The sequence below is a fragment of the Aotus nancymaae genome, unplaced genomic scaffold, assembly GCF_030222135.1.
Source record: "Aotus nancymaae isolate 86718 unplaced genomic scaffold, 86718_ANA_hifiasm-v0.15.2.pri h1tg000001l, whole genome shotgun sequence".
In the NCBI taxonomy this organism is placed as follows: domain Eukaryota; kingdom Metazoa; phylum Chordata; class Mammalia; order Primates; family Aotidae; genus Aotus; species Aotus nancymaae.
In genome coordinates this window covers 5,015,273-5,040,621 of record NW_026988412.1, presented here as the reverse complement: position 1 = coordinate 5,040,621, position 25,349 = coordinate 5,015,273, and the positions used below count along the sequence as shown (strand labels likewise).

At 40.9% G+C, this 25,349-nt stretch overlaps 1 protein-coding gene across 3 annotated transcripts in view; it reads right to left on the bottom strand.

The window, feature by feature from the left end:
• Window positions 1–15,286, bottom strand: part of RALGAPA2 (Ral GTPase activating protein catalytic subunit alpha 2) — a 330,878-nt gene extending 315,592 nt beyond the window's left edge. For all 3 annotated transcript variants that reach the window (XM_064375258.1, XM_064375283.1, XM_064375285.1), the window contains exon 1: window positions 15,181–15,286. In XM_064375258.1, coding sequence (XP_064231328.1) covers window positions 15,181–15,286 — 106 coding nt within the window. The remainder of the gene's footprint in view (window positions 1–15,180) is intronic.
• Between the last annotated feature and the right edge of the window lie 10,063 nt (window positions 15,287–25,349).

Sequence of the window (25,349 nt, the reverse complement as noted above, 5' to 3'; positions counted from 1 at the left end):
TTTTCTTGAGACAGGGTCTCACTCTGTCACCCAGGCTGGAGCCCAGTGGCTCAATCTCAGCTCACTGCATCCTCTACCTCCTGAGTTCAAGGTTTTTGGTTTTTTGTTTTTGGTTTTTTTTTTTTTTTTTTTTTTTTTTTTTTTTTTTTTTGAGACGGAGTTTTGCTCTTGTTACCCAGGCTGGAGTGCAATGGCGCGATCTCGGCTCACTGCAACCTCTGCCTTCTGGGTTCAGGCAATTCTTCTGCCTCAGCCTCCTGAGTAGCTGGGATTACAGGCACGCGCCATCCTGCCCAGCTAATTTTTTTTTTTTTTGTATTTTTAGTAGAGACGGGGTTTCACCATGTTGACCAGGATGGTCTCGATCTCTTGACCTCGTGATCCACCTGCCTCGACCTCCCAAAGTGCTGGGATTACAGGCGTGAGCCACCGCGCCCGGCCTGTTGTTGTTGTTTTGAGGCGGAGTCTCGCTCTGTCGCCCAGACTGGAGTGCAGTGGCACAATCTCAGATCACTGCACCTCTGTGTCCTGGGTTCAAGTGATTCTCCTGCCTCAGCCTTCCAAGTAGCTGGGATCACAGGCACCCACCACCATGCCTGGCTCATTTTTGTATTTTTAGTAAAGACAGGGTTTCACCCTGTTGGCCAGGCTGGTCTCAAACTCCTGACCTCAGGTAATCCACCACCTCAGCCTCCCAAAGTGCTGGGATTACAGGCGTGAGCCACCGTGACCAGCCTATAATGATTAGTTTTATGTTACATGAATTTTACCTCAATAAAAAAAAAAAATTTAACATTCAAACAATGCCGCAAAGTACTTCTTGATAGTAAAATAGGCTTTAAATATATCTATTATAATTTCCTAAAAGGAAATTGGGTCAAATGGGATATACATTTTAAAGATCATTGATCTGTATTAACAAATGACTTTTCAGAAACATTTTTCCAAGTTAAAGTCAAATCAAAAGTGGAGAGAGTTCACATAGTATATTATCGTCAGAGAAAAAAGACAATAGCAAATTTGCTAATATAATGGATAAATGTATTTAAATCTCTAAATTTATGGTTTACTAGTGAGGAGTAAATACCGAAAACATTCTTATGGGTCTTGGCATTTGTCCATTTACAAATTACAAACACATATATTTTGAACATTTATTTATTGCAATTTTTCTTGTTAATTACACAGTTTTTATGTATTGTGTATGTAACTATTTCTCCTCAAATAAATTTCAAACATTTTTCCAGTTCATTATTTACTTTTTACTTCAGTTAAAGATGATGTGTCTGTTTCTATATTTATTTATTTTAGGAGCAGGAAACGAGAAATGGAATGATTCTTTCCAAAATAAATATTTGCTATATGACACACACACAAACGCACAGACACATGCTGAGGAAGACTACAGGATTATTTTGCTTCCACTCCAGGAGTTCGGCATAAGCTATACCACACCAAGCCTATCTAGTCAAACACATCCTCAACTTATTAGATACTATTGAGTCCATGGAATAGAGAGAGTCTGCACTGTCTACACCAGGAATATGACTACACAGAAATAAAACACGGTAATCCCTAACACAAGTTGTAAAGAAGCAACACATGTCTTCAGTTCCCCTCTATTCCATGCCGTTTTGAAAATAAAGACTTAAACATAAGACCTAACACCATAAAAAACCTAGAAGAAACCTAGGCAAAACCATTCAGGACATAGGCATAGGCAAGGACTTCATGACTAAAACACCAAAAGCACTGGCAACAAAAGCCAAAATAGACAAATGGGACCTAATTAAACTCCAGAGCTCCTATACAGCAAAAGAAACAATCATTAGAGTGAACCAGCAACCAACAGAATGGGAAAAAATTTTTGCAATCTACCCATCTGACAAAGGACTAATATCCAGAATATATAAAGAATTGAAACAGATTTACAAGAAAAAAACAAACAAACCCATCCAAAAGTGAGCAAAGGATATGAACACTTTTCAAAAGAATACATACATGAGGCCAACAAACATATTAAAAAATGCTCATCATCACTGATTATTAGAGAAATGCAAATCAAAACCACATTGAGATACCACCTCATGCCAGTTAGAATGGTGATCACTAAAAAATCTGGAGACAACAGATGGTGGAGAGGATGTGGAGAAATAGGAACACTTTTACAATGTTGGTGGGAGTGTACATTAGTTCAACCATTGTAGAAGACAGTGTGGCGATTCCTGAAGGACCTAGAAACAGAAATCCCATTTGACCCAGCAATCCCATTACTGGGTATATATCCAAAGGATTATAAATCGTTCTATTATAAAGACACATGCACATGCATGTTCATAGCGGCACTGTTTACAATAGCAAAGATCTGGAACCAATCCAAATGCCCATCGACGATAGACTGGACAAGGAAAATGTGGCACATATACACCATGGAATACTATGCAGCCATAAAAAATGATGAGTTTGCGTCCTTTGTAGGGACATGGATAAATCTGGAAACCATTATTCTCAGCAAACTGACACAAGAACAGAAAATCAAACACCACATGTTCTCACTCATAGGCAGGTGTTGAACAATAAGAACACATGGACACAAGGAGGGGAGCATCACACACTGGGGTCTGTTGCGGGGGTGCCAAGGGAGGGACAGCAGGGGGTGGGGAGGTTGGGGAGGGATAACATGAGGAGAAATGTCAGATGTAGGTGATGGGGGGATGGAGGCAGCAAACCACATTGCCATGTGTGTACCTATGCAACAATCCTGCATGATCTGCATATGTACCCCTGAACCTAAAGTACAATAAAAAAAAAAAAAAAAAAAAAACATACTATCAAGGATTTCACTAAAAATTTTTTTCCAAATAACCCCACTTAAAAAATGGGCAAAGACATGAAGAGATGTGTCACAAAAGAAGACATACAAACACCCAACAAACATATTTAAAAATGGTCATCATCACTAATCATCAAAGAAATGCAAATCAAAACCACAATGGGATACCAACTCCTACTAGCTCAGAATGGTGATTTATGAAAAGTAAAAAAATGACAGATGCTGGAGAGGCTGTGGAGAAAAAGGAACACTTCTACACTGTTGATGGGAATGTAAATTAGCTCAGCCACTGTGGAAAGCAGTTTTGAGTTTCTCAAATAACTTAAAACAGAGCTACTATTGGACCCAGCAATCCCATTACTAAGTATATACCCAAAAGAAAAATAAATGATTCTCCCAAAAAAATACATGCACTCATATGTTCATTGCCATGCTATTCGCAATAGAAAAACATTAAATCAACCTAAGTGCCCATTAGTGGTGGATTAAATAAAGAAAATGTGGTACCTACACAACACCATGGAATACTACACAGCCATAAAAAAGATTTTATGTCTTCCACAGCAACATGAACGCAGCTGGAGGCCATAAACCTAAGCAAATTAATGCAGGAAGTGAAAACCAAATACCACATGTTCTCGCTTGTGGGAGCTAAACACTGAGCACATGGGGAAATAAACATGGCAATAAGAGACACTGTACACTACCTAGAGTGGGGACAGAGGGAGTGGGGTATGAGTTGAAACACTACCTATTGTGCACTATGTGGATGACGAGATCCATACCCCAAACCTCAGCATCACACAACATACCCACGTAACAAATCTGCATATGTAACCCCATACCTAAAATAAAAGTTGAAATGTTAAAAAAAAAAAAAAAATTTCCTCCCTAGCTTTAACAGGTCTTTTGATGCAGGGTGGGGTGGGGAATGTTACTTAGTCTTGGTTTTTATAAATTTAAAACTTTATAATAATGTCTCTCCAATTTTGTTGCCATGAAAGAACATCTGGGGAATTTGCCTAAGCCTGCCCTTGCCAACAGCCCTCCAGCATTGCTGCCCCTCTTTCCCCCAACCTCCATCAAGGTTTATGAACACCAACCTCTTCTCCCTTTGGTCCACAGAAATGTCCTTTCTTACACCTATTCCCCTTGGAACCCAAGGAATTAGTCTGATAATGAATGTGTATACACAAAGGAGGTTAGAGAATTCATTTGGGAGAAACCGCCACTCCTAATTCATGATCTTGAATCATTAATGTTGGGAACTTCTGACTGATGAAAACAATCTTTGGGGCAGGAAGGCTTTCACGAATTGTTTAAGCCATGGTGGGCCAGCTCTACTCTCCAGTAAACATAGATCTAACTATTAAGAAATCACATTTTTGGTTGCTGTGGGTTTTTTTTTTAAGTTACTTATTCTAAACTAAGATTGCAAGCTGTGGTATGCCTAGTGCTGTGCACAAAGTCTGGCACATAGTTGGTGTTGGACATATAACTGCTAAATGAATAAAGGAACTCGAGCCAGGTCCCTGGTTCAAATCCTGACTCTTCCACTCACTGGATGTGTAACCTTGAATAAGGTTCTTAACCTGTCTGTATCTCATCTGTAAAACAGGGATAATTATATCCTCTAACTCATTTGGGAAGATTAAATGTGTTAACAAATGTAGAAATATTTATGGCACTGTTCAGTACATAAAAAGTACTAAACAAATGTTAATTACTATTATTCCTAGTAAGGGAGTATGTTAACAAGAGAAATCAAGATGAAAAAGAAGCTGCTCAGGTTCCCTATGTACTTACCATTTAGTGGGAAAGAACATAAATAAGGCATGAACACAATAAGCATAGTGTTGGCCGGGCGCAGTGGCTCATGCCTGTAATCTGAGCACTTTGGGAGGCCAAAGCAGGCGGATCATGAGGTCAGGAGTTCGAGAACAGCCTAGCCAACAGGGTGAAACCCTGTTCTACTACAAATACAAAAAAAATTAGCCGGGCGGGGTGATGCGTGCCTGTAATCCCAGCTACTGGGAAAGCTGAGGCAGAAGAATTGCTTGAACATGGGAGGTGGAGGTTGCAGTGAGTGGAGATCGCACCACTGCACTCCAGCCGGGGTGACAGAGCAAGACTCTGTCTCTAAATAAATAAATAAATATATAAGCATGGTGCAAAGCCAAAGGCCATTAATGCAAAACAAAAGGTACAAAGTGCTGTGGGAATTCTGAGAAGAGATATGTTCAGGGCAAAAGGATGCAGAAAGCCCACATGGAAGATATAAAGTGTTGGCGCTATCTCCTGGAAAAGCTGTAGATGGCAGGATGGACAACACCTTCCAGGGAAAGGTTTGGTAGATTAGGTTCTCTGAGAAGTAGAGGCCAAGACAGGATTAGACATGCAAGAGATTTATTGGGGAAATGCCCATAAAGGATAAATGAGAAGGAGTTGGTGAAGACAGGGAGAGGATTCAAACCACAATGCAGGTCTGACCCCCTGAGAAGGAGAAGAGGTATGAAGGAAGGCTGAGTAGGAAGAGTGTCAGATTTTGACAGTTCTGAGAAGATCTTAGGCCAACAGGAAGTCCTCAAGCCAAAGTGGCCCTTCAGAGGCATCTGAAGTGTCCAGGAACAGGCAGCATTAATGCTCCTGCAGTGCTTAGTAATGGGCTAAGAGCTTCCCAAGGGAAGCTCAGCTTTGGCTCAAAATTGGTAGATCCAGGGAGCAGTAGCTGGAGCCATCAATCAATCATGCTCCCCATAGCAGGAGAAGCAGCACATTCTTATGGCTCATAGTCAGATATAAGCCATGTCACTAGAACCATGCTTGTACTTTCTGGCATGGTTGAGGGTCAATGAATATGTGTCATCACTTGAAATCAAACACAATATCCACAGGCTCCTGAACTTTACCAAAAGGGATTTTTTAAACCTAACCATAATTGTAATATCAAAATTTGATTACTACTTTGGACAGGCGTGGAGCCTCATGCCCATAATCCCAACACTTTGGCAAGTCAAGGCGTACTAATCACTGGAGGTGAGGATTTTGAGACCATCCTGGCCAACAAGGCAAAACCTTGTCTCTACTAAAAATTAGCTGGGCATGGTGGCACAAACCTGTGATCCCAGCTACTCAGGTGGCTGAGGCATGAGAATTGCTTGAACCCGGGAGGCAGAGGTTGCAATGAACTGAGATTGCACCACTGTACTCCAGTCTGCATGACAAAGTGAGACAATAGCTGTGGTTTCAGTTTATAAAACAATACAAAAGATATAAAATGATTATAAAACATCACTTTTCTGAAAATTAAGGCTAAAACCCTGAATTGAGGATTCAAAATGAACTCAGAAACAAATCTACTAAGAATCTATATGGTAAATCCTTTAAGTGATGTAATTTCTCTAAAATTCCTATTTTAACTTCATCAAATTCTCAATTGCTAGATTTCGCTAGTGAATTCTGGATCCTCTCACCTGAAAATGTTATTTGTACTGACACATCCAGGAGGCTTGAACTATGTAAAGATAACCTGTATTAGAGACCAGCTAAAATACATTTACAAATAGATATTTAATAAATTCTCTTTATAATTAATACAAACTGGTTGCTTAAGTTAGCAATTTGGTTAAATGAGGATATGAGAAGACATTTTGCAGAAGTGCAAACTGCTACATCAATATGAGATACCAACAGAGTTACATCTTACATGGGGTTAAGTCACAAGAAAGGCAAGAGTAGAAAAAAATAAAGGGATCCTTTAACTCTGGAGTCATACCCAGCAGGGGGATTCTCTCACAATGAAAGGCATAAAGGAAAGAAGACTATGGAGGACATGGCAGGTTCCTATGTCCCACCTTAGGTCCACTCTAGAACACGTGGTCACTGAGTGGAAGGGCACACAACATCTGTAATACTTAAACTGTCCTCATTCTACATAGATTTTCCTCCTTCTTGGTTAAGTATTTAACGTAAGAGTTAAATACATTTTTGAGTCACTCCCTAAGGAAAAGAAAAGCCTTTCAGATAACAGATGTCCTTTTTTAGGAGATTATGTGGCACAGAAGAGGGAGCAAGACACATTCAAGTTCCTATCACCACACGAGTGAGAAAACTGGCTCAGCAAATGACTTCACCTCTTACCTTCACAAAGGGGACAGAAGCTATGGTGTGAGAACTCCCTCCATGTCCCTGTCATCCAGCACCCCATTCCTGCTTCCTTCAAGTGGCCTTAGAGGAAGAGGTGTCCGTCTTGTTAAGCCTGATCTCCCACCCCAGGCTCTCATTCCCACTGCAGATCACACCGTTCTGCATTACTATCCAGCATTTCTTCAGTTTCACTGTTTATTAGCTACTTCTCCTATATAAACTCACATTCCCCCAGTTCTAAAAAAATATATAAAAGTCAAATCTCCATACACACAAACACCTCCATCTTAGGTGCTCTTCCAGCTGCAAGACCCAGAAATATGACTCAAACTAATTAACATGTTACCAGTTCCTGCAATTGGGCCGCTCAGGATGGAGCTGGCAAAGACATGGCCAAACTCCTTGGCTCACACCAGGACTCATGGGCTTCCTCTCACCCTCCACCTCTCTGCTGTCATTATTCCCTCTGAGTATGGGATTCAATTTAAGGCACATTCTCCCCACTTGGTGGGAAAAATTAATGCCAGCAATCCAGACTATATCTTCAGGGCTTGAATTACAAAGGAAGGGAACTCTCTTTCTCTCAGCATCCATGTTTCAAATCTCAGAGGAGAATGGGATTCTCAGATACTTCACCATGGGAAGAGATAGGATTTGGCTCCTCTTCTGCTTAAAACTCTTGACTGGAGTCCCAACATCTACCTACACCACAGGATAAAAGCCACTGTTCACTTAACTCCATGGTGCCACACACCATTACCTTTGCACAAGCTCCTCTCTCTATCCTCATCCCCAATTTGTCCACCAGGTAAAATCCTTTATCCATTATTCAAAACCTACCTCAGACCTACCCTCCCTAAAGAAGCACTGGCTGGTGTCTCCAGGAGGCCTTGCTGCTGTTCCTCCTCTGCACCTGTGTCCACCTCTATGGTTCCACCACACTCCTCTGTGCCACTCAAAACCCTTGTGGTAAATTTCGTTGTTTACATGGCTCTTTCTCCTACCAAACCTTAAATCCTGGGCTTGTGCCTTTTTAACCTCGAAACACAGACTTACTTATATCAGACATGCACACAAACACATACGCACTCACACACTATTTAAAACAATGTTTGTGACTTGATTTTTGTTGTTGTTGAGACAGGGTCTTGCTCTGTCACCTAAGCTGGAGTGCACTGGCACGATCAAGGTTCACTGTAGCCTTGACCTCCTGGGCCCAATGATCCTCCAGCCTCAGCCTCCCAAGGAGCTGTGACCACAGGCACATGCAATCATACTCAGCTAATTTCTTCACTTTTTTGTAGAGAAGGGGGTCTCACTATGTTGCCCAGGCTGGTACTGAACTTCTGGGCTGATCCTCCCACTTAACTCTTGCAAAGTGCTGGGATTACAGGCATGAATGACTGTATCCAGTTTGATTTTTTTTTTTTTAATTCAAGGACAAGATAGCTGTTTAATAATTATATTAGTTATTCTTAATTTCAAAGAACAGTAATTTATTTGCCTTCTTTTAAAAAATTTAAAATTCAAATTGAAACAATTTGCTATTTTGAAAGTCAAATTTTTGTTTTCTTTTTTGAGATAGAGTCTTACTCTGTCCTCCAGGTTGGAGTGCAGTGGCACTATCTCTGCTCACTGCAACCTCTGCCTCCTGAGTTCAAGCAATTCTCCTGCCTCGGCCTCCTGAGTAGCTGGGATAACAGGCGCTCAAAATCACGCCAGGCTTTTTGTATTTTTAGTAGAGACAAGGTTTCACCATGTTGGTCAGGCTGGTCTTGAACTCCTGACATAGTGATTCACCTGCCTCAGCCTCCAAAAGTTCTGGGATTATAGATGTGAGTGACCGTGCCCAGTCAAGTTTTTGTTTTCTAAACAAAAAATTCTCTATGGTTTTATCTTGATACTCAGTTTGGTAACCAAAGATCAGTACTCTAAACACCTGGTAAAAGTATTATGTCTGTCCACAAATAAAGTACTTACAAAATAAAAATCCAAATTCTAAAAGTTTACAGCAAAATATTCTAGACCTACCAATTATCTCCCTTCTCAGAGTATCTTCAACAAAACATCTGAGCTCAGACATTTACGCTATGTTCACTTCTCTCACATCAGAAGTCTAGACAACCTCAAGCCTTACAAGGAGAGACGGTGTATTTGCACTACACATATGTGTCCAAAGTTCCTTTTACATTCCAGAGGTTATAAACGTAATTGATGAAAAAAACAGCAAAGGAAGCATTACAACAAAATCACTTTGTACCAAAGTAGGTCAACTCAGAGAGACCATACTAAGACTGCCTGAAGAGTCTGAAATTACACCTCTCAGCTTTGTTCTAGTTGTAGAATGTCCATGTGGCATTAATGTCCATGCAAATATTTATCACCTACTAGGCCTGCCAAGGTTACAGAGAGGGCAATGAACACTAAAACACGGAGGAGACTGTTTATCTTCTGCCCATGCTCAAATCAAATCTGATAATCCCAAGTCTTCTTAGAAGAATGAAGAAAAATGGACCAGAAAGAGAGAAGCAAACAACACAACAACATTTTTGGGAGGCATGCAAAAACTGCTGGGGTTTTGTTTCTAGGTTATCACTCATTCTGGTGGATAAATATAATTTCCGATATGTAGATTTGCTTTTGAATCAGATAACTAGCAAAAGCATAATATGGCCTTCATAATAATAAGTCTCAGCTTTCCCACTTGCTGGTAGACAAGAAGCTATCCTCACTGAGCTTCAGTTTCCTCAGCTGGGGATAGAAACACTTCCTCTGACACAGTTGCAGAAAGATTCAATGAGGTCATGATGATAATAACCAATAAAACTAAACATATGATAGCATTCTATCATTTCATTAAGGTCCAGATCCCATGCCCCACAAGCCCCACAGACATGCCACTTGGATCTTGCCTTTTCTTAAACTCGGCATGTAGAACACCAAACTTGTCTTCCCCATCCTAGGCCAGGATCCCTTCCCAACAGTTCTCACTCTGTACATGACACTCCTATTATCCCAAATACTTACCACCAATTATCAAATTATAAAAAGGTGTTTATTGCTAGTCAAACCACAGTGAAAATGGTAGCCTCAATCCTTGCTGCTGATAGGGCCAATACAGCAACACTTAGGAAAGCAGTGTGAATCAAGTCATCAGATGTTCAAACCCAGCAATCTTACTTCAATAAAATCTATTCTAAGGAAACACAGAAAAAGCTGCTTCCCAAGATGTTTACTGCAGTATTATTTCTATTAGGAAAAGGGAAGGAAGAAAAAAAAGGAAAGAAAGAAAGAGAGAAAAGAAAACAATTTCACAATTTTACAATCCAGGAAATGGTAGGCTAAATTATGGGACATGGTCTCAACAAATGTCTGTACTTAAAAATGTGAGGAACAAAACACGAAAAATGCTATGATAAAAGACAACATTTAAAACTGTAAGTCAATTTGTTCCTACTTACCGCAACAGATGCACAAAAAGAACTATACCACAATGTTATGTTTTGCTCTGTTTGTATACAGATTATTTGTGAGAGACTTTTCTCCCCTCTGGTCCAAACCCAGGTCGCTTGATTTGACCTGAGTCTGGTTTGTGATCCCCCAGCCAGCCTCAGCTTCTGCTTTTCAGGCTGCTGTTCCACTCCTTCCCCAGGACCCTCCCCTACCCCTGGCCTATGCAGGACACTGTGGACATCCTCTGGGCAAGGCTCCTCAGTGCCCAACACCACACCTCACTACTGCCCCACTGCACACAGTGAAAGGCTGGTTTCCTCACCCTCCTGTATTATTGCCACGTTACTTCCACCACCAGTTCTTCCACCTGCCCTTGGTTGGAACTGCCCTTCTCCTCTACTTTCCCACATTCTAACCTTGCTCTGTCCAGTGTGCAGTCACTAGTGACATAGTTAATCAGCGCTTGAAACACAGCTAGTGTGAATGGATATGTGCTGTAAGTATACAATATACACTGAATTTCAAAAACTTCATATGAAAAAAATGATGTAAAAAATGCTGACAGCATTTTATATTGTTTACCTGCAGATATAATATATATTAGATACATGGAATTAAATAAAATGCACTACTAAAGTTAATTTCACCTGATTCTTTTTACTTTTTAACATGTCACTAAAAAAGATTAAAATTGCACATGTGGTTCACATTATATTTCTATTGGACAGAACTAATCTAACCATTCTTTAGACCCCAGCATAAGTAAAACCTTGATTTGATTTTGCTGTGTCCCTAGCCAGATCTCACCTGGAATTGTAATAATCCCCATATGTCAAGGGCGGGGCTGGGTAGAGATAACTGAATCATGAGGGTGGCTTCCCCCATACTGTTCTCATGATAGGTAGTGAGTAAGTCTCACCAGATTTGATAGTTTTATAAATGGGAGTTCTCCTGCACAAGCTCTCTTGCCTGCCACCATGTAAGACATGACTTTGCTTCTCATTCGCCTTCTGCCATGATTGCGAGCCCTCCCAAGGCATGTGGAACTGTGAGTCAATTAAACCTTTTTCTTTTATAAATTACCCAGTCTTGGGCATGTCTTTATTAGTACTATGAGAACAGACTACTACAAACCTCCTTAAAGATGCCCTTATTTTTGTGACATTCCTAATGATCTCTTTTGTTCTTTGGAATCCTATAATGGAGTCTACTATATACCTGACCATCTAATTATATAACACAATATACATTTACTATTATTTTATATCTTCCTCACTATATCCATGCCATTTCTATATCCTAATTTGGGACTCACAGTAAGCACTCAACTTTTAATTAGACACAGAATCTGGCCAGGCATGGTGGCTCATGCTGTAAGCCCAGCATGAGGCTTTGGGAGGCTGAAGTGGGAGGACCACCTGAGTCTGTGGGTTCAAGAACAGCCTCGGCAACATGGCAAAACCCCATCTCTACAAAATATACAAAAATCTGGCTGGGCATGGTGGCTCACACCTGTAATTCCAGCATTCTGGGAAGCCAAGGTGGGCAGATCACCTGAAGCCAGGAGTTCAAGACCAGCCTGGCCAACACGGTGAAACCCTATCTCTACTAAAAGTACAAAAATTAGCCAGGCATGGTGTACACACCTGTAATCGCAGCTGCTCAGGAGGCTGAGGCATGAGAATTGCTTGCACCTAGGAGGCAGAGGTTGCAGTAAGCCAAGATCGCACACTGCACTCCAGCCAGAGTGACAGAATGAGACTCCATCTCAAAAAAAAAAAAAATTAGCCTAGTGTTGTGGTGCATGCCTGTAGTCCCAGCTACTCTGGGGGCTAAGGCGGAAGGATTACTTGAGCCAAGGAGGTGGAGGCTGCAGCAAGCCAAGATCAAGCTACCTGCACTCCAGCCTGGACAACAGAGCAAGACCCTTTCAAAAAACAAAAAAAAGACATGGAATATTTGCTGGAGCAATCTGGTAATACACAGGGTTTTTTAGTTTTTGTTTTGGCAACAGTGTAGGGAGAACTGGAAGTCACAGAACTTAACAGCTCTTTGTTTTGCCTCTAACGTAACAGAAGTAAATCGTTTGCTACATGGCTGTGCCTCAGTTTACCCCTCTGTAAAAAGTTAATCCTATCAGACCAGTCTAAATATATAGCCAGGCCAAAGTATTGACGTCCAAATTAGAGTTATTACCATGACATTAAGAAATAGTCTACTTCCACAGCTAATTATGCATTTCTCAGCCAATCGTTTTAAATACAGACCACTTTTTAGGAAAAGAGAACACATCCATCACTATTATAAAAAAAAAGAAAAAAAGATAGAAAGAAAAAGAAAAGAGAAAAATTACCTTTCAAAATACTTATCCTATCCAATTACTGAACTGTTAAAGGCCCACTTCAAGCTGAAGTCATTTATACATCACACTCACAATAATCCTTTAAAAGGCAGATATTACCATGCCCATTTACAGAGCAAAGAAACTAAAGTTCAAAGACAGGCTATGTAACTAGCACAAGTCATGCAGCTGCAGGTGGCCAGGACAGACTGCAAATATCCAAGTCAGTAGCATAATCTTCGTATACTTTAAAAAAATCTTTATTACTACTTGAAGATAAAATATATAAAAAGCAAAAGTGTTACATAAATACACACATAAAAATACAATAGTAATTACTATTCATTTCCTTCAAATACTTTCCTTGATCTTGGCTTCATTCCTATCTTTCAGTTCAAAAGGCCTTTGTTTTCTAAGTAGAGTTTTTTTTTGAGTAGTAACCAAATGGGATATGTGATTCGGTAGGAACTAGTGCATTAATGTTCTATACTTTTAAGTCTTTAAATCACAGTAGTAAGTGAAAGTTTACATTAAATATTATGACTAGAACTCCTCAGACACATTTTTACAAAAATCTAGTGGCTGCAAAGATCACAGTAATAAACAAAGCAAACTGGGCCACTCCATAAATAAGTATATCAACAAGAAACATACACCTAAGGAAATATCAAAGAATCTCTCCATGTTACAAAAATGAGGTCATGATGAGTTCAGTGAAATTGTAAAAGAAAGTTCCCTAAAATAAGACCTACACCTTAGAGTGAAACTACAATTATACAAACTTGAAAAGAATCAACTTTCTCAGAATGGGAACAATGTACTGTACTGTAGGCTAAGAAATAACCTGTTCTGGGTTTACTTGATTCTCCTTTTATAAAATGTAGCCAACTTAATCTTGCAGACTTCAACAAACAAAAGTTTAAATGCTAAAGCACAGAAAAAGTCTAACAATAGCAAATGCTTTAAAACACAGCTCAACTCTCCTGTATCAAAAATGTCCCTGCAGTAAGTATTAATCAGTCACTAGCAGGAACTCCACACAATGCAACCTGTGTGTTGTGCAACCTGTGCGTGCATGGTACTTTACTACAGGAAGTAGAAGAAAATTCAGTTTACCAAGAACACCACACTTGACTCTCAAAAGTCTTGAAAACCAGTCCCTGTCACAGTAACTAATTTACATTTCATTTCAAACTGAACAAGTCAGGAATGTGAGATTGTGAACAACTTCACTTGGCAAAATCAGGTGTGGTTTGGCTTGGCTTGGGTTCTTTTCCCCCTCAGAGGTAGAATATAAATAGAAATAATTAGCAACTTCTAATCTCATGAACAAGAGCTTTATTTAAAATCCTCACATGGTAATCATTTTATGCCATATTTTTTCAAGTGACAGACACATTAGCACGAGATGACTTTTGTGTTCTTTTCTTCGCCACCAAATACACAGGCAAGTTTGTCTGTAGACAGCAAGAGTGCTTTAATCCTAAACATAAGTTAAGATTTAGGAGGTAAAACATACAGAAAACAAAACACAGCCTAGGCAAACCAGCTACAGATCACATGCAGCAGGTGACAGGAAGCCTTGTGGACACCTCACACCCACAGGGGTGAGTGCCATCACAGGTCAACTCCAAGCCCACCTGAGCTCCTCAGAATCGCCATCCAGCAGGCCATAAACCAGAAGGTGGCAGACACCATCACTGTTATGCTAGTAATAAAGGAGAAGCTGCCTCCCTGAACCCAAGAAAACTACCCCTCTCTCCAAGCAGGAAGAGGAGGCCCCTTCACACCAAGGACACAAAGAAACTGAAGCAGCCAGACCCAAAATAAAAATTAAATTTCAAAAGCAGCATGGGAAGACAGATGACAAATCTGTGCTGGGACCACTTGGAATCTCAGTCTATTTAGGGTCTCACACTGAAAAGTAAAAATAAAATTTAAAAGGGGATGACAGAGATAAGAGTCCAATCAGGTCTGTGCTGGGTCCACTTGGGGTCTCGGTATACTTAGACTCTCAGACTCAAAAATAAAATTTTTAAAATGAAAGGGGGAGATGACAGTTCAATGTGTGCGCGTGATGACCACTTGGGATTCAGTGCACTTGCCGGGAGGAGAGGGGACAGGTACCTCTGTGCCCGGCCTCCAGGTTCCCCGGGAGGGCAGGCGCCCAGCGAGAGTCTGGGGTAAGTTTAACTCAAGGGCAACAGGAGCAGTGCCCGAGGGCCAGGCTGCGGCTTTCCGGGAAACAAAGCCCCCCGGGTCCAAACCGAGACCGAGGGAAGAGGGTCGGACGCCCACCCATCCCCCTCCCCAGCCTCCCAGCCACCGACCCCCGCACAGACGGGCGCCCTCCTGGCAGGTGCCCCTAACCCAGCGCCCCGAACCCCGCGCCTGGCGCGCGCCTCACCCAGCAGCGCCCGCAGGTGCTTCAGGCGGGTCAGCACGTCCTTCTTCGGGTCCAGCACCTTCTGGGTGGACTTCTTCACATCCCCGTGGCTCCTTCGGGAGAACATTTCGCGGCAGGAAGCCCGGGCCCCGCCGGCGGGGCAGGAGGCGCCGGCGCCACGCGAATCAAAGCATAGGGTCGAGGCCGGCGCGTGTCGCGCGGGCCACTCGCTGCCCCGAGACCCGCTGCTGCCGCCTCTGCCGCCGCCGCCGCCGCCGCTTCAGCTGCGGCTCCAGGAAGGAGGGGCGGGCCGGTTACGGTGAGGGGCGGGGCAGGAAGGCGGTGTCGACGCGGAACCGAAGGCCCCGCCCCGCGGGAGGCGCCGGCCGGCCCCTTGGAGGCTACGCACGCGCGCACAGCCAGGACTCTCCTCGCGGGACACTAGCCTGTCCGCGCGAAAGTCTAGCGAGGACGCGCCCGGAGCGCGGAGAAGGCGCCTCGAATCACAAAGGAGATTTACTCCTGCAGGCATTGTACTACAAGTCCCGAGATGCACCGCGAGAGAGTCCTCCAATCAGACTGGCGGCCTTTGGCACGATGGCAGTCAATGGGCCGTCATTGGGCACGTCGCCTTGCTCTGCCGCGGGCCGCAGGTGCTCCTGGGAAATGAAGTTCTCCAGCAGGCGACCCGCTGCGACCTCCTTTCCTGGGTCGCAGAGGCACAGGGCGGCATCCGCCGGTCCCCTGCCCTGGCAGCCTAGAGCGACCGTAGCTTCATTCTCCCTCTTGCGTGCCCACCCCATTTCTTCTAGTGCAACGTGAAACACACACACACGCACACACACACACATCTCAGTAAGAAAAGTGTTAAGGCTTTTCAAATGCAAACTATTTTTAGGTTTAGCTTCTGGATTCACACCAGGGAGGGAGTTGAAGCCCCTCTGACCGTGCCAAAATCGCAGCTCTAATTTCACACTAAAATGAGTGGCTTTGGCACTAGGGAAGAGCGTTTCCTGGTGAAGAGTCCAGCTGACCCCTTGGTTCCTGGAATTCAGCCTCACTTGGGGTATGGAGGTCGCTAGCTCCGAAGGCTCCTTGGGATCTTGCTTCTTTGTAGGAAGGGCGCATTCTCTGTGTTGTGCAAGGCCACATGGCTATCCAGTAGCAGAACCAGAAATAGAACCTGAGGGATCTGACTCAGGCCTGTATACTTTTTAAAGCCAGGCGCCTGTTCCCTGGGGCAAGACTTTAAGCTGGAAGATGGTCAGGAATTGTACTGTAGGATTGTAGGATTGTATAGTGGCATCCGGATCTTGCAAGTTTTGACATCGTTTCAGCTTTTACAGCAAGTATTTGAGGTAGAATCACAACTGTCTTTTTCTCCTCTAGCTGAGCTGTAATTTGAGGGAAGTGCCAAGGATTTATACGCCTTTGTATCCCCATCCCTGAGCACAGTATTTGGCCTGCAGAGGAACTCAATAAAAGTTCATTAAATGAAATAGAATAAAAAGCTAAAATAGTCCTACATATTTCAACCAGGCAGGCAAAAAAAAAAAAAACAACAACAACAACAACAACTTCACGGCTTTAGAGCATCTCTCTGTTTTTAGACTTATGTAATATTCCTTTGTATGGACACAATCATACAAAGGAATATTACTCAGCAATAAAAAAGAACAGACTACTGATAAACCCTATAACATGAATCACTCTCAGACCCAGAAATGAAAGCCCCATGCTAAAGATGATGGCAGAGCTGCCCTACCAGCCTGAGTCCCCAGATGACAACACAGATCAGGACCAAAAACCTCCAAAAGTGTTACAAGAGAGCGAAATAATGTTTTATCTTAAGTCAAGGCATTTTGAGAGTCATTGTTACAGCAGCTGAGCTTATACCTGATTACACAGAGTAAATCACAATGTTCACTACCCCATTCCTTTAGGAGAAGATACCTTTCTTTACACTGACTGAAAAAATAGAATATACTTGTCTTAGGGAATTCCATTTTTTTATTGCAAAGCAAGCTGTCATCATCATCAAACATTTATTGAGCACCTGCAATATGTAAGGCATGATTCTAAACCTTGGAGATAAAAGATGTATCCTCCTGACCTCCAGTGCTTCCAATCCAGTTCAGGAGGCTGAACGATTAGATACATGTGGGAATGAATGATAGTGTACAGTGAACATGTGACACTGTCAAGCTTGATAATACCAGAAACAGGCATCTGTGCATATAGACTCATCTCCCATCATATCTAGCCTTTACCCAGTAGTGAAAACGTAGAACTCCAAGTCTTCTCTTAAAAGGGAAGAAACATATAATATTATCATCTTGGTCCTTTTTCACCCACATGCATATACCATATGGCTCTTCTTATTTTCTGTTGTTCTTTCTAAACTCCTTCCTGCTGGACTGTGAACTCCATGAGGGCTTTACTTGCTTTGTACTGAATTCTTGATCCCTGGAGTTACAGAGTGCCAAGTGTTTTACAGACATTAAGTGCTGTTGAATAAATGTCCTACAGTAATCAGTAAAAAAGGATAATGAGATCAAAAGTTTAAAACTTGCAATGCAAATTAAAACTACTCTGAAATACCATTTGAATCAGAAAAAAAAAACAAAAAACTTCCACACAGACAAGGTTTGACAACACTCTGGTCTGGTCGCAAAGCTATAGAAAACATCGCTGGTAGAAATGTTAGATGATACAACTCCTATGGAAGTAAATTTGGCAAAAATAAATATTTGCCCTTTGACCCAGAATTTATCTTTTTTTATTTTTTTTTAATTATTTATTTTTTTGAGATGAAGTGTGACTGCATTGCCCAAACTGGAATGCAGTGGTGCTATCTCAGCTCACTGCAACCTCTGCCTCCCAGGTTCGAGCGATTCTCCTGCCTCAGCCTCCTGAGTAGCTGGGATCACAGGCGTGCGACACCATGCCCGGCTAATTTTTTTTTTATTTTTAGTAGAGACAGGGTTTCATCATGTTGGCCAGGCTGGTCTTGAACGCCTGACCTCAGGTGATCCGTGGGCCTTGGCCTCCCACAGTTTTTGTTGTTGTTGTTGTTTGTCTGTTTTTTGAGACAGTCTTGCTCTGTCCCCCATGCTGGAGTGCAGTGGTATGATTTCAGCTCACTGCAGCTTCTGCCTCCTCCCAGGTTCAAGCAAATCTACCTCAGCCTTCCAAGTAGCTGAGATTACAGGTGGCCACCAACATGACTAGCTAATTTTTCTATTTTTAGTAGAGACAGGGTTTCACCATGTTGACCAGGCTGGTTTCAAAAGCCTGACCTCATGTGATCGACAGGCCTTGGCCTCCCAAAATGCTAGAATTACAGGCGTGAGCCACCACTCAGCCAGAATTTCTACTTCTATGAATCTACCCTGCAGATATTCAGATATATAACACTGGAAGGATTTAAAAAAAAAAAAAAAAAACCCTAACATTAATGCCTACCCAAGTGGGATGGAGGATGAGGTGGCAAGGAATCAGTGTCTTCACTGAGTATACCGTTTTATATTTTTTCACTTTTGAATCATATAAATGTTTTGCATATTCAAAAATTAAAACAGAAAAAGACAAACCTGAAAATCAAAACTAAGTAAAAAAAAAAAATCCCAACAATATATATAATTAGTAGTATAACTCTATGGAGAAATAAATATAAAACCATGCATGGAAGTTTATTCCTTTCAGCACTATTTATAGTAGCCAATGTAGTGGGTTGAACAGTGCCCACCCTTCCCCCAAAAAGATATGTCTGTGTCTTAATCCCTGAAGACTGTGACTGAGACTTTATTTGGCAAAAGGGTCTTTGCAGATAAAATAATATCCTGGGTTATATGGGTAGACCCTAAATCCAATGACAAATGTCCTTGTAAGAAACAAAAGAAGTGAAAACATAGAAACAAAGGAGAAGGCCACATGACGACCGAGGTAGAGATTGAGGTTACGGAGCCACAAACGAAAAGATCCCTAAAGCCAAGAGACACTGAAAGAGTCAAGAAAGGATTCTCCCCTGGAGTCTTCCAGAGGCAACCCGACACCTTGATTTCAGACTTCAGGATTCCAGAACTGTGAGAAAATAAATTTCTGTTGTTTTAAGTTACCCAATTTTTGGTAATCTGTTGTAGAGCCACCTTAGAAAACGAGCACTACCAGATACTAGAGAGAACGCTGTGATCGTCTAACGCATGTGACTGGATGTGGTACTAATATGCACACACTTCTATAAGTGGCTAATTTAATCCAGTTCATCCACACAGTATAGTGCTATGGAGTACCATGCTGCTGTTTAAAAATAATGAGAAAATTTCCTGTGTACTGATTTGACCTAATCTTCCAGATACATTATTAAATATAAAAGGAACAGAATATTAATTTTTTTTTCAAAAAGAAACACTGGAAGGATAAATAAAAAGCTAACATTAATGCCTCAGTGGATGGAGGATGAGGTGGAAAGGAATGAAACAGGGTCCTCTCTGAGCACATCCTTTTATATATTTTTTCACTTTTGAAGCATATAAATGTTTTGCATATTCAAAAATTAAAACAGAAAAATATAAACCTGAAAATCAAAAATAAATGAAAAAATAAACTCAACCGTGTATGTAATTGGTAGCATAACTATACAGAGAAAATAATTATTTCAAGTGATTTTTGGAAACAGTGTTCTGATTGTACCACCTTAGAGGAATATATTTTAAGGGCAAAAATATCTGAAAAGTGATAATAATTGCTATTAAAAAACAAGATTTTCAGTGTAAGAGAAAGGAGATACAAAAATATCAAATCAAAGAAAAAATGAAAACTCTGTAATATTAGATTTTACTTCAAATATCTGGAAGAGAAAGAAAGAAGGAAAGGAAGGAAGGAAAGAAAGAAAGAGAGAGAAGGGAAAAGAAAGGAAAGAAAGAAAATGCAATGTCAGGTAAAAGATGAAAACGATAACATGAAAGTGGAAACTGATATTAAGAGAAACAAAACGAGTTCTAGACCAGAATGGACACTGCCCAATATGGATTAACCAAAGGCAAAGGAAAAGGCCAAAGGCAAAGTGAGATAAAAGAAAGGGGAAACTCGGCCCGGCATGGTGGTTCACACCTGTAATCCCAGCACTTCGGGAGGCCAAGGCAGGTGGATCACGAGGTCAAGAGATCAAGACCATCCTGGCCAACATGGTGAAACCCCGTCTCTACTAAAAATACAAAAATTAGCTGGGCATGGTGGCGTGTGCCTTTAGTCCCAGCTACTTGGGTGGCTGAGGCAGGAGAATTGTTTGAACCCAAGAAGCAGAGGTTGCAGTGAGCCGAGATTGTGCCACTGCACTCCAGCCTGGTGACAGAGCGAGACCCCGTCTCAAAAAAAAAAAAAAAGAAAGAAAAAGAAAAAAGAAAAAAGAAAGGGGGAACTCAAACCAAATGCAGTAAAGGCAGAGAAGGGTTTGGCCTGGTAGACTCTTAAAAACCTGGGGCCAAGGCTGGGCGCTGTGGCTCACACCTGTAATCCCAACACTTTGGGAGGCTGAGGTGGACAGATTGCTTTGAGCTCAGGAGTTTGAGACCAGCCTGGGCAACATAGTGAAACCCCATCTCTATAAAAAAATACAAAAGAAATTAGCCAGTCTTGGTGGTGCATGCCTGTAGTCTCAGCTACTTGGGAGACTGAGGCAGGAGATCACTTGAACTCAGGAGGTAGAGGTTGCATTGAGTTGAGATCATGCCACTGCACTCCAGCCTGGGCAACAGAGCAAGATCCTATCCTAAAACAAATTAGCAAAAACTTGGAAAATGCCACTAGACAAATGATTGAGTGTAATGTATACAAATTTGATTTCAGCTCCCACCAAATGAAACTATTTCTTTTCATATTTTAAGTTGGCCTTTGTTATTGAATCCAAACCCAATGTAACTCCTCAAGTTTGTTTTGGGAACTTGAATAAAATATTTTCTTTGGCGCATGAAAGCCACGCTGATATTTTAACTGGATGCTACTCAATATACAGGTATCATTGAGCATCGAAATTCTGTCAAGTATTAATGTGGTTGTAATTGTTCTTACAACTTAGTAATTATAGTCAGGAAAGATAAAACAATGATATACTGACAAATTTTATTAACTCAGATTTAAAGAAAGCTGTTATGTAAGCATATCATTTAAAAATATAACGTTTTGGGAGGCCAAGGCAGGCAAATCACTTGAGGTCAAGAGTTCGAGACCAACCTGGCCAACATGGTGAAACCCTGTCTCTACTAAAAATACAAAAATTAGCCAGGCATGGTAGTGTGTGCCTGTAACCCCAGCTACTCAGGAGGCAAGGCAGGAGAATCATTTGAACCTGGAAGATGGAGGTTGCAGTGAACTGAGATTGCACCACTGAACTCCAGCCTGGGTGACAGAGTGAGACTCTGTCTCAAAAATAATAATAATACTATAACATTAGTGGATCTTATAAACAATGCTTGTGCAGTGTTTTGATTCTGTATAATTCAGAATAAAAGATATTTTGTGTATAAAAATAAATTTAAAAAATACATTAAAAGTTACTGTGGGTTTTTTTTTCCAATTTTTCTTTTATCAGAGAGTTTTTAGCCTGGGAGGATTTACTTTTTCAGACTGACAAAAATATCTTATGCTTGCATGTTAATCCCAATTATCATGAATATTATGTTAATTTGAATGTGTGGGAAAAATCCATTTTTAGCCACAAATTTTCCTATTGGATAAGCTCATTGTGTCTGTCCTTAGGAGCAAGATCTTTTAGGATGTCATGCATGCTGTGTGTCCTCATTTGGATGCCACTTTGCAATCTGATTTTTTTTCTTTTCTTTTTTAAACAAAGCCTCTCTCTGTCACCCGTGCTGGAGTACAGTGGCATGATTATAGCTCATTGTAGCCTCGAATTCCTGGGCTCCAGCGAGCCTCCCACCTCAGCCTCCCAAAGCACTGGAATTACGGGTATGAGTCACTGCATTTGGTCTTTATTTTCTATAAAACAGAATCTATAGTCCAATAAATTCAGGGTTTCTTTCTTGTATCAGCTTTCACCCAGAAATTTTGACCTAACGTCTCTTCAATATCTACGTTGTGTTGGAGAATCTATACCTACCTAAAATTCCTAAGAAAGAAAGGACTATGGCACTTCATAAGAATGAGACCGTTGGCTGGGCGTGGTGGCTCACGCCTGTAATTCCAGCACTTTGGGAGGCCGAGGCAGGTGGATCACCTGAGGTTGAAGTTTGAGACCAGCCTGACCAACATGGAGAAACCCCGTCTCTAATAAAAATACAAAATTAGCCGGGTGCGGTGGTGCATGCCTGTAATCTCAGCTATCTGGGAGGCTGAGTCAGGAGAATTGCTTGAACCCGGGAGGCAGGGGTTGCGGTGAGCCGAGATCACATCATTGCAATAGGCAAGAAAGGTAAAACTCCGTCTCAAAAAAAAAAAAAAAAGAAAAAAGAAAAAAAAAGAGTGAGACCATAATGTCTCTGTTTTTCAGATGGTGATATAACTTTATACACTGAAAATATATATTATTTTATCTCCAAAAATATCTCCTGTTAGGTTATTTTATGATAAGAAACTACTGGTTTCTTTTCTTCCCAAATATGTGCCAAGCAAAAAAATTTAATACTTTAAACTTGACTATAAATCATTTTATATGAGAATATCACTTAAGGCAGACTTTTAAAAGTTTTTGAAAATGTACCAGCCATTTTGATACGTCTGATGGATGCCTGATAACAGAGTAATGCCTGAAGGGAAAGAAAACCAATCATTTTTCTAAATTTATTTAAGCAGATGTGTTCACAGCTGTACATTTCAACCACAATGTCATCTGCTTTGGATATATTTTCATTTTTTAATCATCAGAGCAGCATCAATATATCAGCATTGAATCATGGATATACATCAACATTAGAAAAATATAAACCCCAGGGTACATACCATCAGAACATTTATAAGTAAAAAAAAAAATTTGAATGATAATGTTGGGAAAATCAGGAATCATGGAAACTGTCTAAGCAATAAATAAGACTGAATAGAAGTTGATACACAAAGTCTAGAGAGAGATGAAGTTATACAAGGTGAGGAGTCTGCAAGTTTGTTCATTATCTCACACTGTCCCTGGTAGACAAAGTGCAATCATTAGGCTTAATATTAGATAAAATGTTATCCTTGATTTAGAACTGGGTGTTAGATTTTCTAAAAACTAAAACAGATAATGGAATGTCAACAAAAACTATTCATTCAAACTGGAGACATTCATCACACAGTTTATTTTATTTGGTAATTCCTATAATTTTCTAGAAAAAGAAAATCTCAAAGTAACTCTTGGGAAACATAGTAATTGTTGGGAAACATAATATAAGAATACAAATGTTTTATTAATACACATTATGTATCCACATATATGTCTTAAATTGAGGCCTTTTTTACCTGGTGTTTCAAACAGAGTCCCTAGTTGTACCCAACAGAAATTGGCTTTTTAAGTGAAAGACAATTCATTGGAAGAATGTTAGGCTCACAAAATCACTAAGAGATTGGAGAATCAATAATTGGAAAAGTAGAAACTCAGCAAGCTCCCAGTGGCCCGGACAGGTCACAGAATATGCTGTGTAGTATCAGCATGACACAACTTTCATAACAACGAAGGACCCCTAACCGTCCCTCACATCCTAATTCAAAGTCTCAACAGAGAATGACCAGTTGGCTAAACCTTGGTCAGATGCCCAGTTTATACGTTCACCCTGCTGGCTGCCATGGAACAGAAAATCTGAGGTCCTAGACCCCTTTGTAGTAGGAGGTGGGCACTACCTCCAAGCAAAACTATACGGAATAGGAAATACCCCCCAAAAAATGGGACATTTTGTTGGAGGAAGGGATTTTGGATGCTGAATAGCTAAAACAACAACAATTACAAATCAATATATCTTCCACGATTCCACAACGCAATAAAGAGAATAGAATCCTCATTATTTACCATTCACTTGGCATAAATTAATGTCTGTCTTGGAATATGGAAATTGTCCACTTAAGTTGATTTATAATTAAGATCTTGTACTTTAGGAAGATGATTGAAATACATAGTTTACTCCTTTCAGTAAATCCTTGAGTAAAAATTATATTTGATAGTTTTTTTTTTTCCTGAATTTTAACTGGGAAACCCCTGGTGTTACTTATACTTAGAGTACATATGAATTATGCAAATGTTAGACTCATTATAGTAAATAATTGGAAATACATGGATCATATTTTTAAGAATTTAAGAATTCTTATGTCACAGAGCATCACTAAGACATTCCCTGCCATCTTCAAAACACTGGCCTTCAGGAACCTTTCTCTTTATATTATTCTTCTTTGTTCTTATTTTTCTTCTTGTCTCTGAATTAAGCTTTCCCTGTATAAGCCACCCTAATATTTACCACTTTTTATTGTCCTTCTTGGCAATCTTTTGGATCCAGTCAATAGTCTTGAGTCCCTACTGTGCTAGTTTCATGCATGGCAATGAAGTTATAAAGATCATGAGAACACAGCCCCAAGCCACAGAGACACTGCAGTCTAATAGAGAAGACAGTCACAGCCCTGACCTCAGAGAACTCATGGGCCAGTGTAGGAGACAGACACCTAAGCAGATGATAGTAATTAACAACGGTGACATGTATTTGGCAGTATGGAAGAGACCAGGGAGAACTGGGCAGTGGGAATAAAGGGAGGGCTCAGAGAAGGCTTCCTGGTAGAGGTGACACCTGAATTGGGGAAAGGAGCTGAATGCACTCCAGGCCAAGGCAAGAAGGTGAGTTGCAATGGGCCATGTGAGGCTCACCAGAAGCAGATTGGTTTTGTGTGGTTATCACCCAAGTTTGTGCTTGTGGCTGTATTCTGCATACAATGGGGGTTAAGGAAATGTCTATGTGTTCTTGTAACCTGTGAAAATAGCAAGAACAGCAGGGCCAAATAGTAAAAGGCGATGACACCAAAATGGGAAGAGACAAGAGAACTTTCCTGGAATGTGTGGAAGTCAAGATAGGATGACAGCAGACCCAAAGGCTTCAATTCCCAGCCCTTCGCCATTACTAGTTGTGTAGTCTTCAATGGGTGACTTTAATTTTCCAAGACTCTCCAAGACTGTTTTCCTCATCTATAAAATGGAGATAAACCTGCATTGGGCTATTTATTCT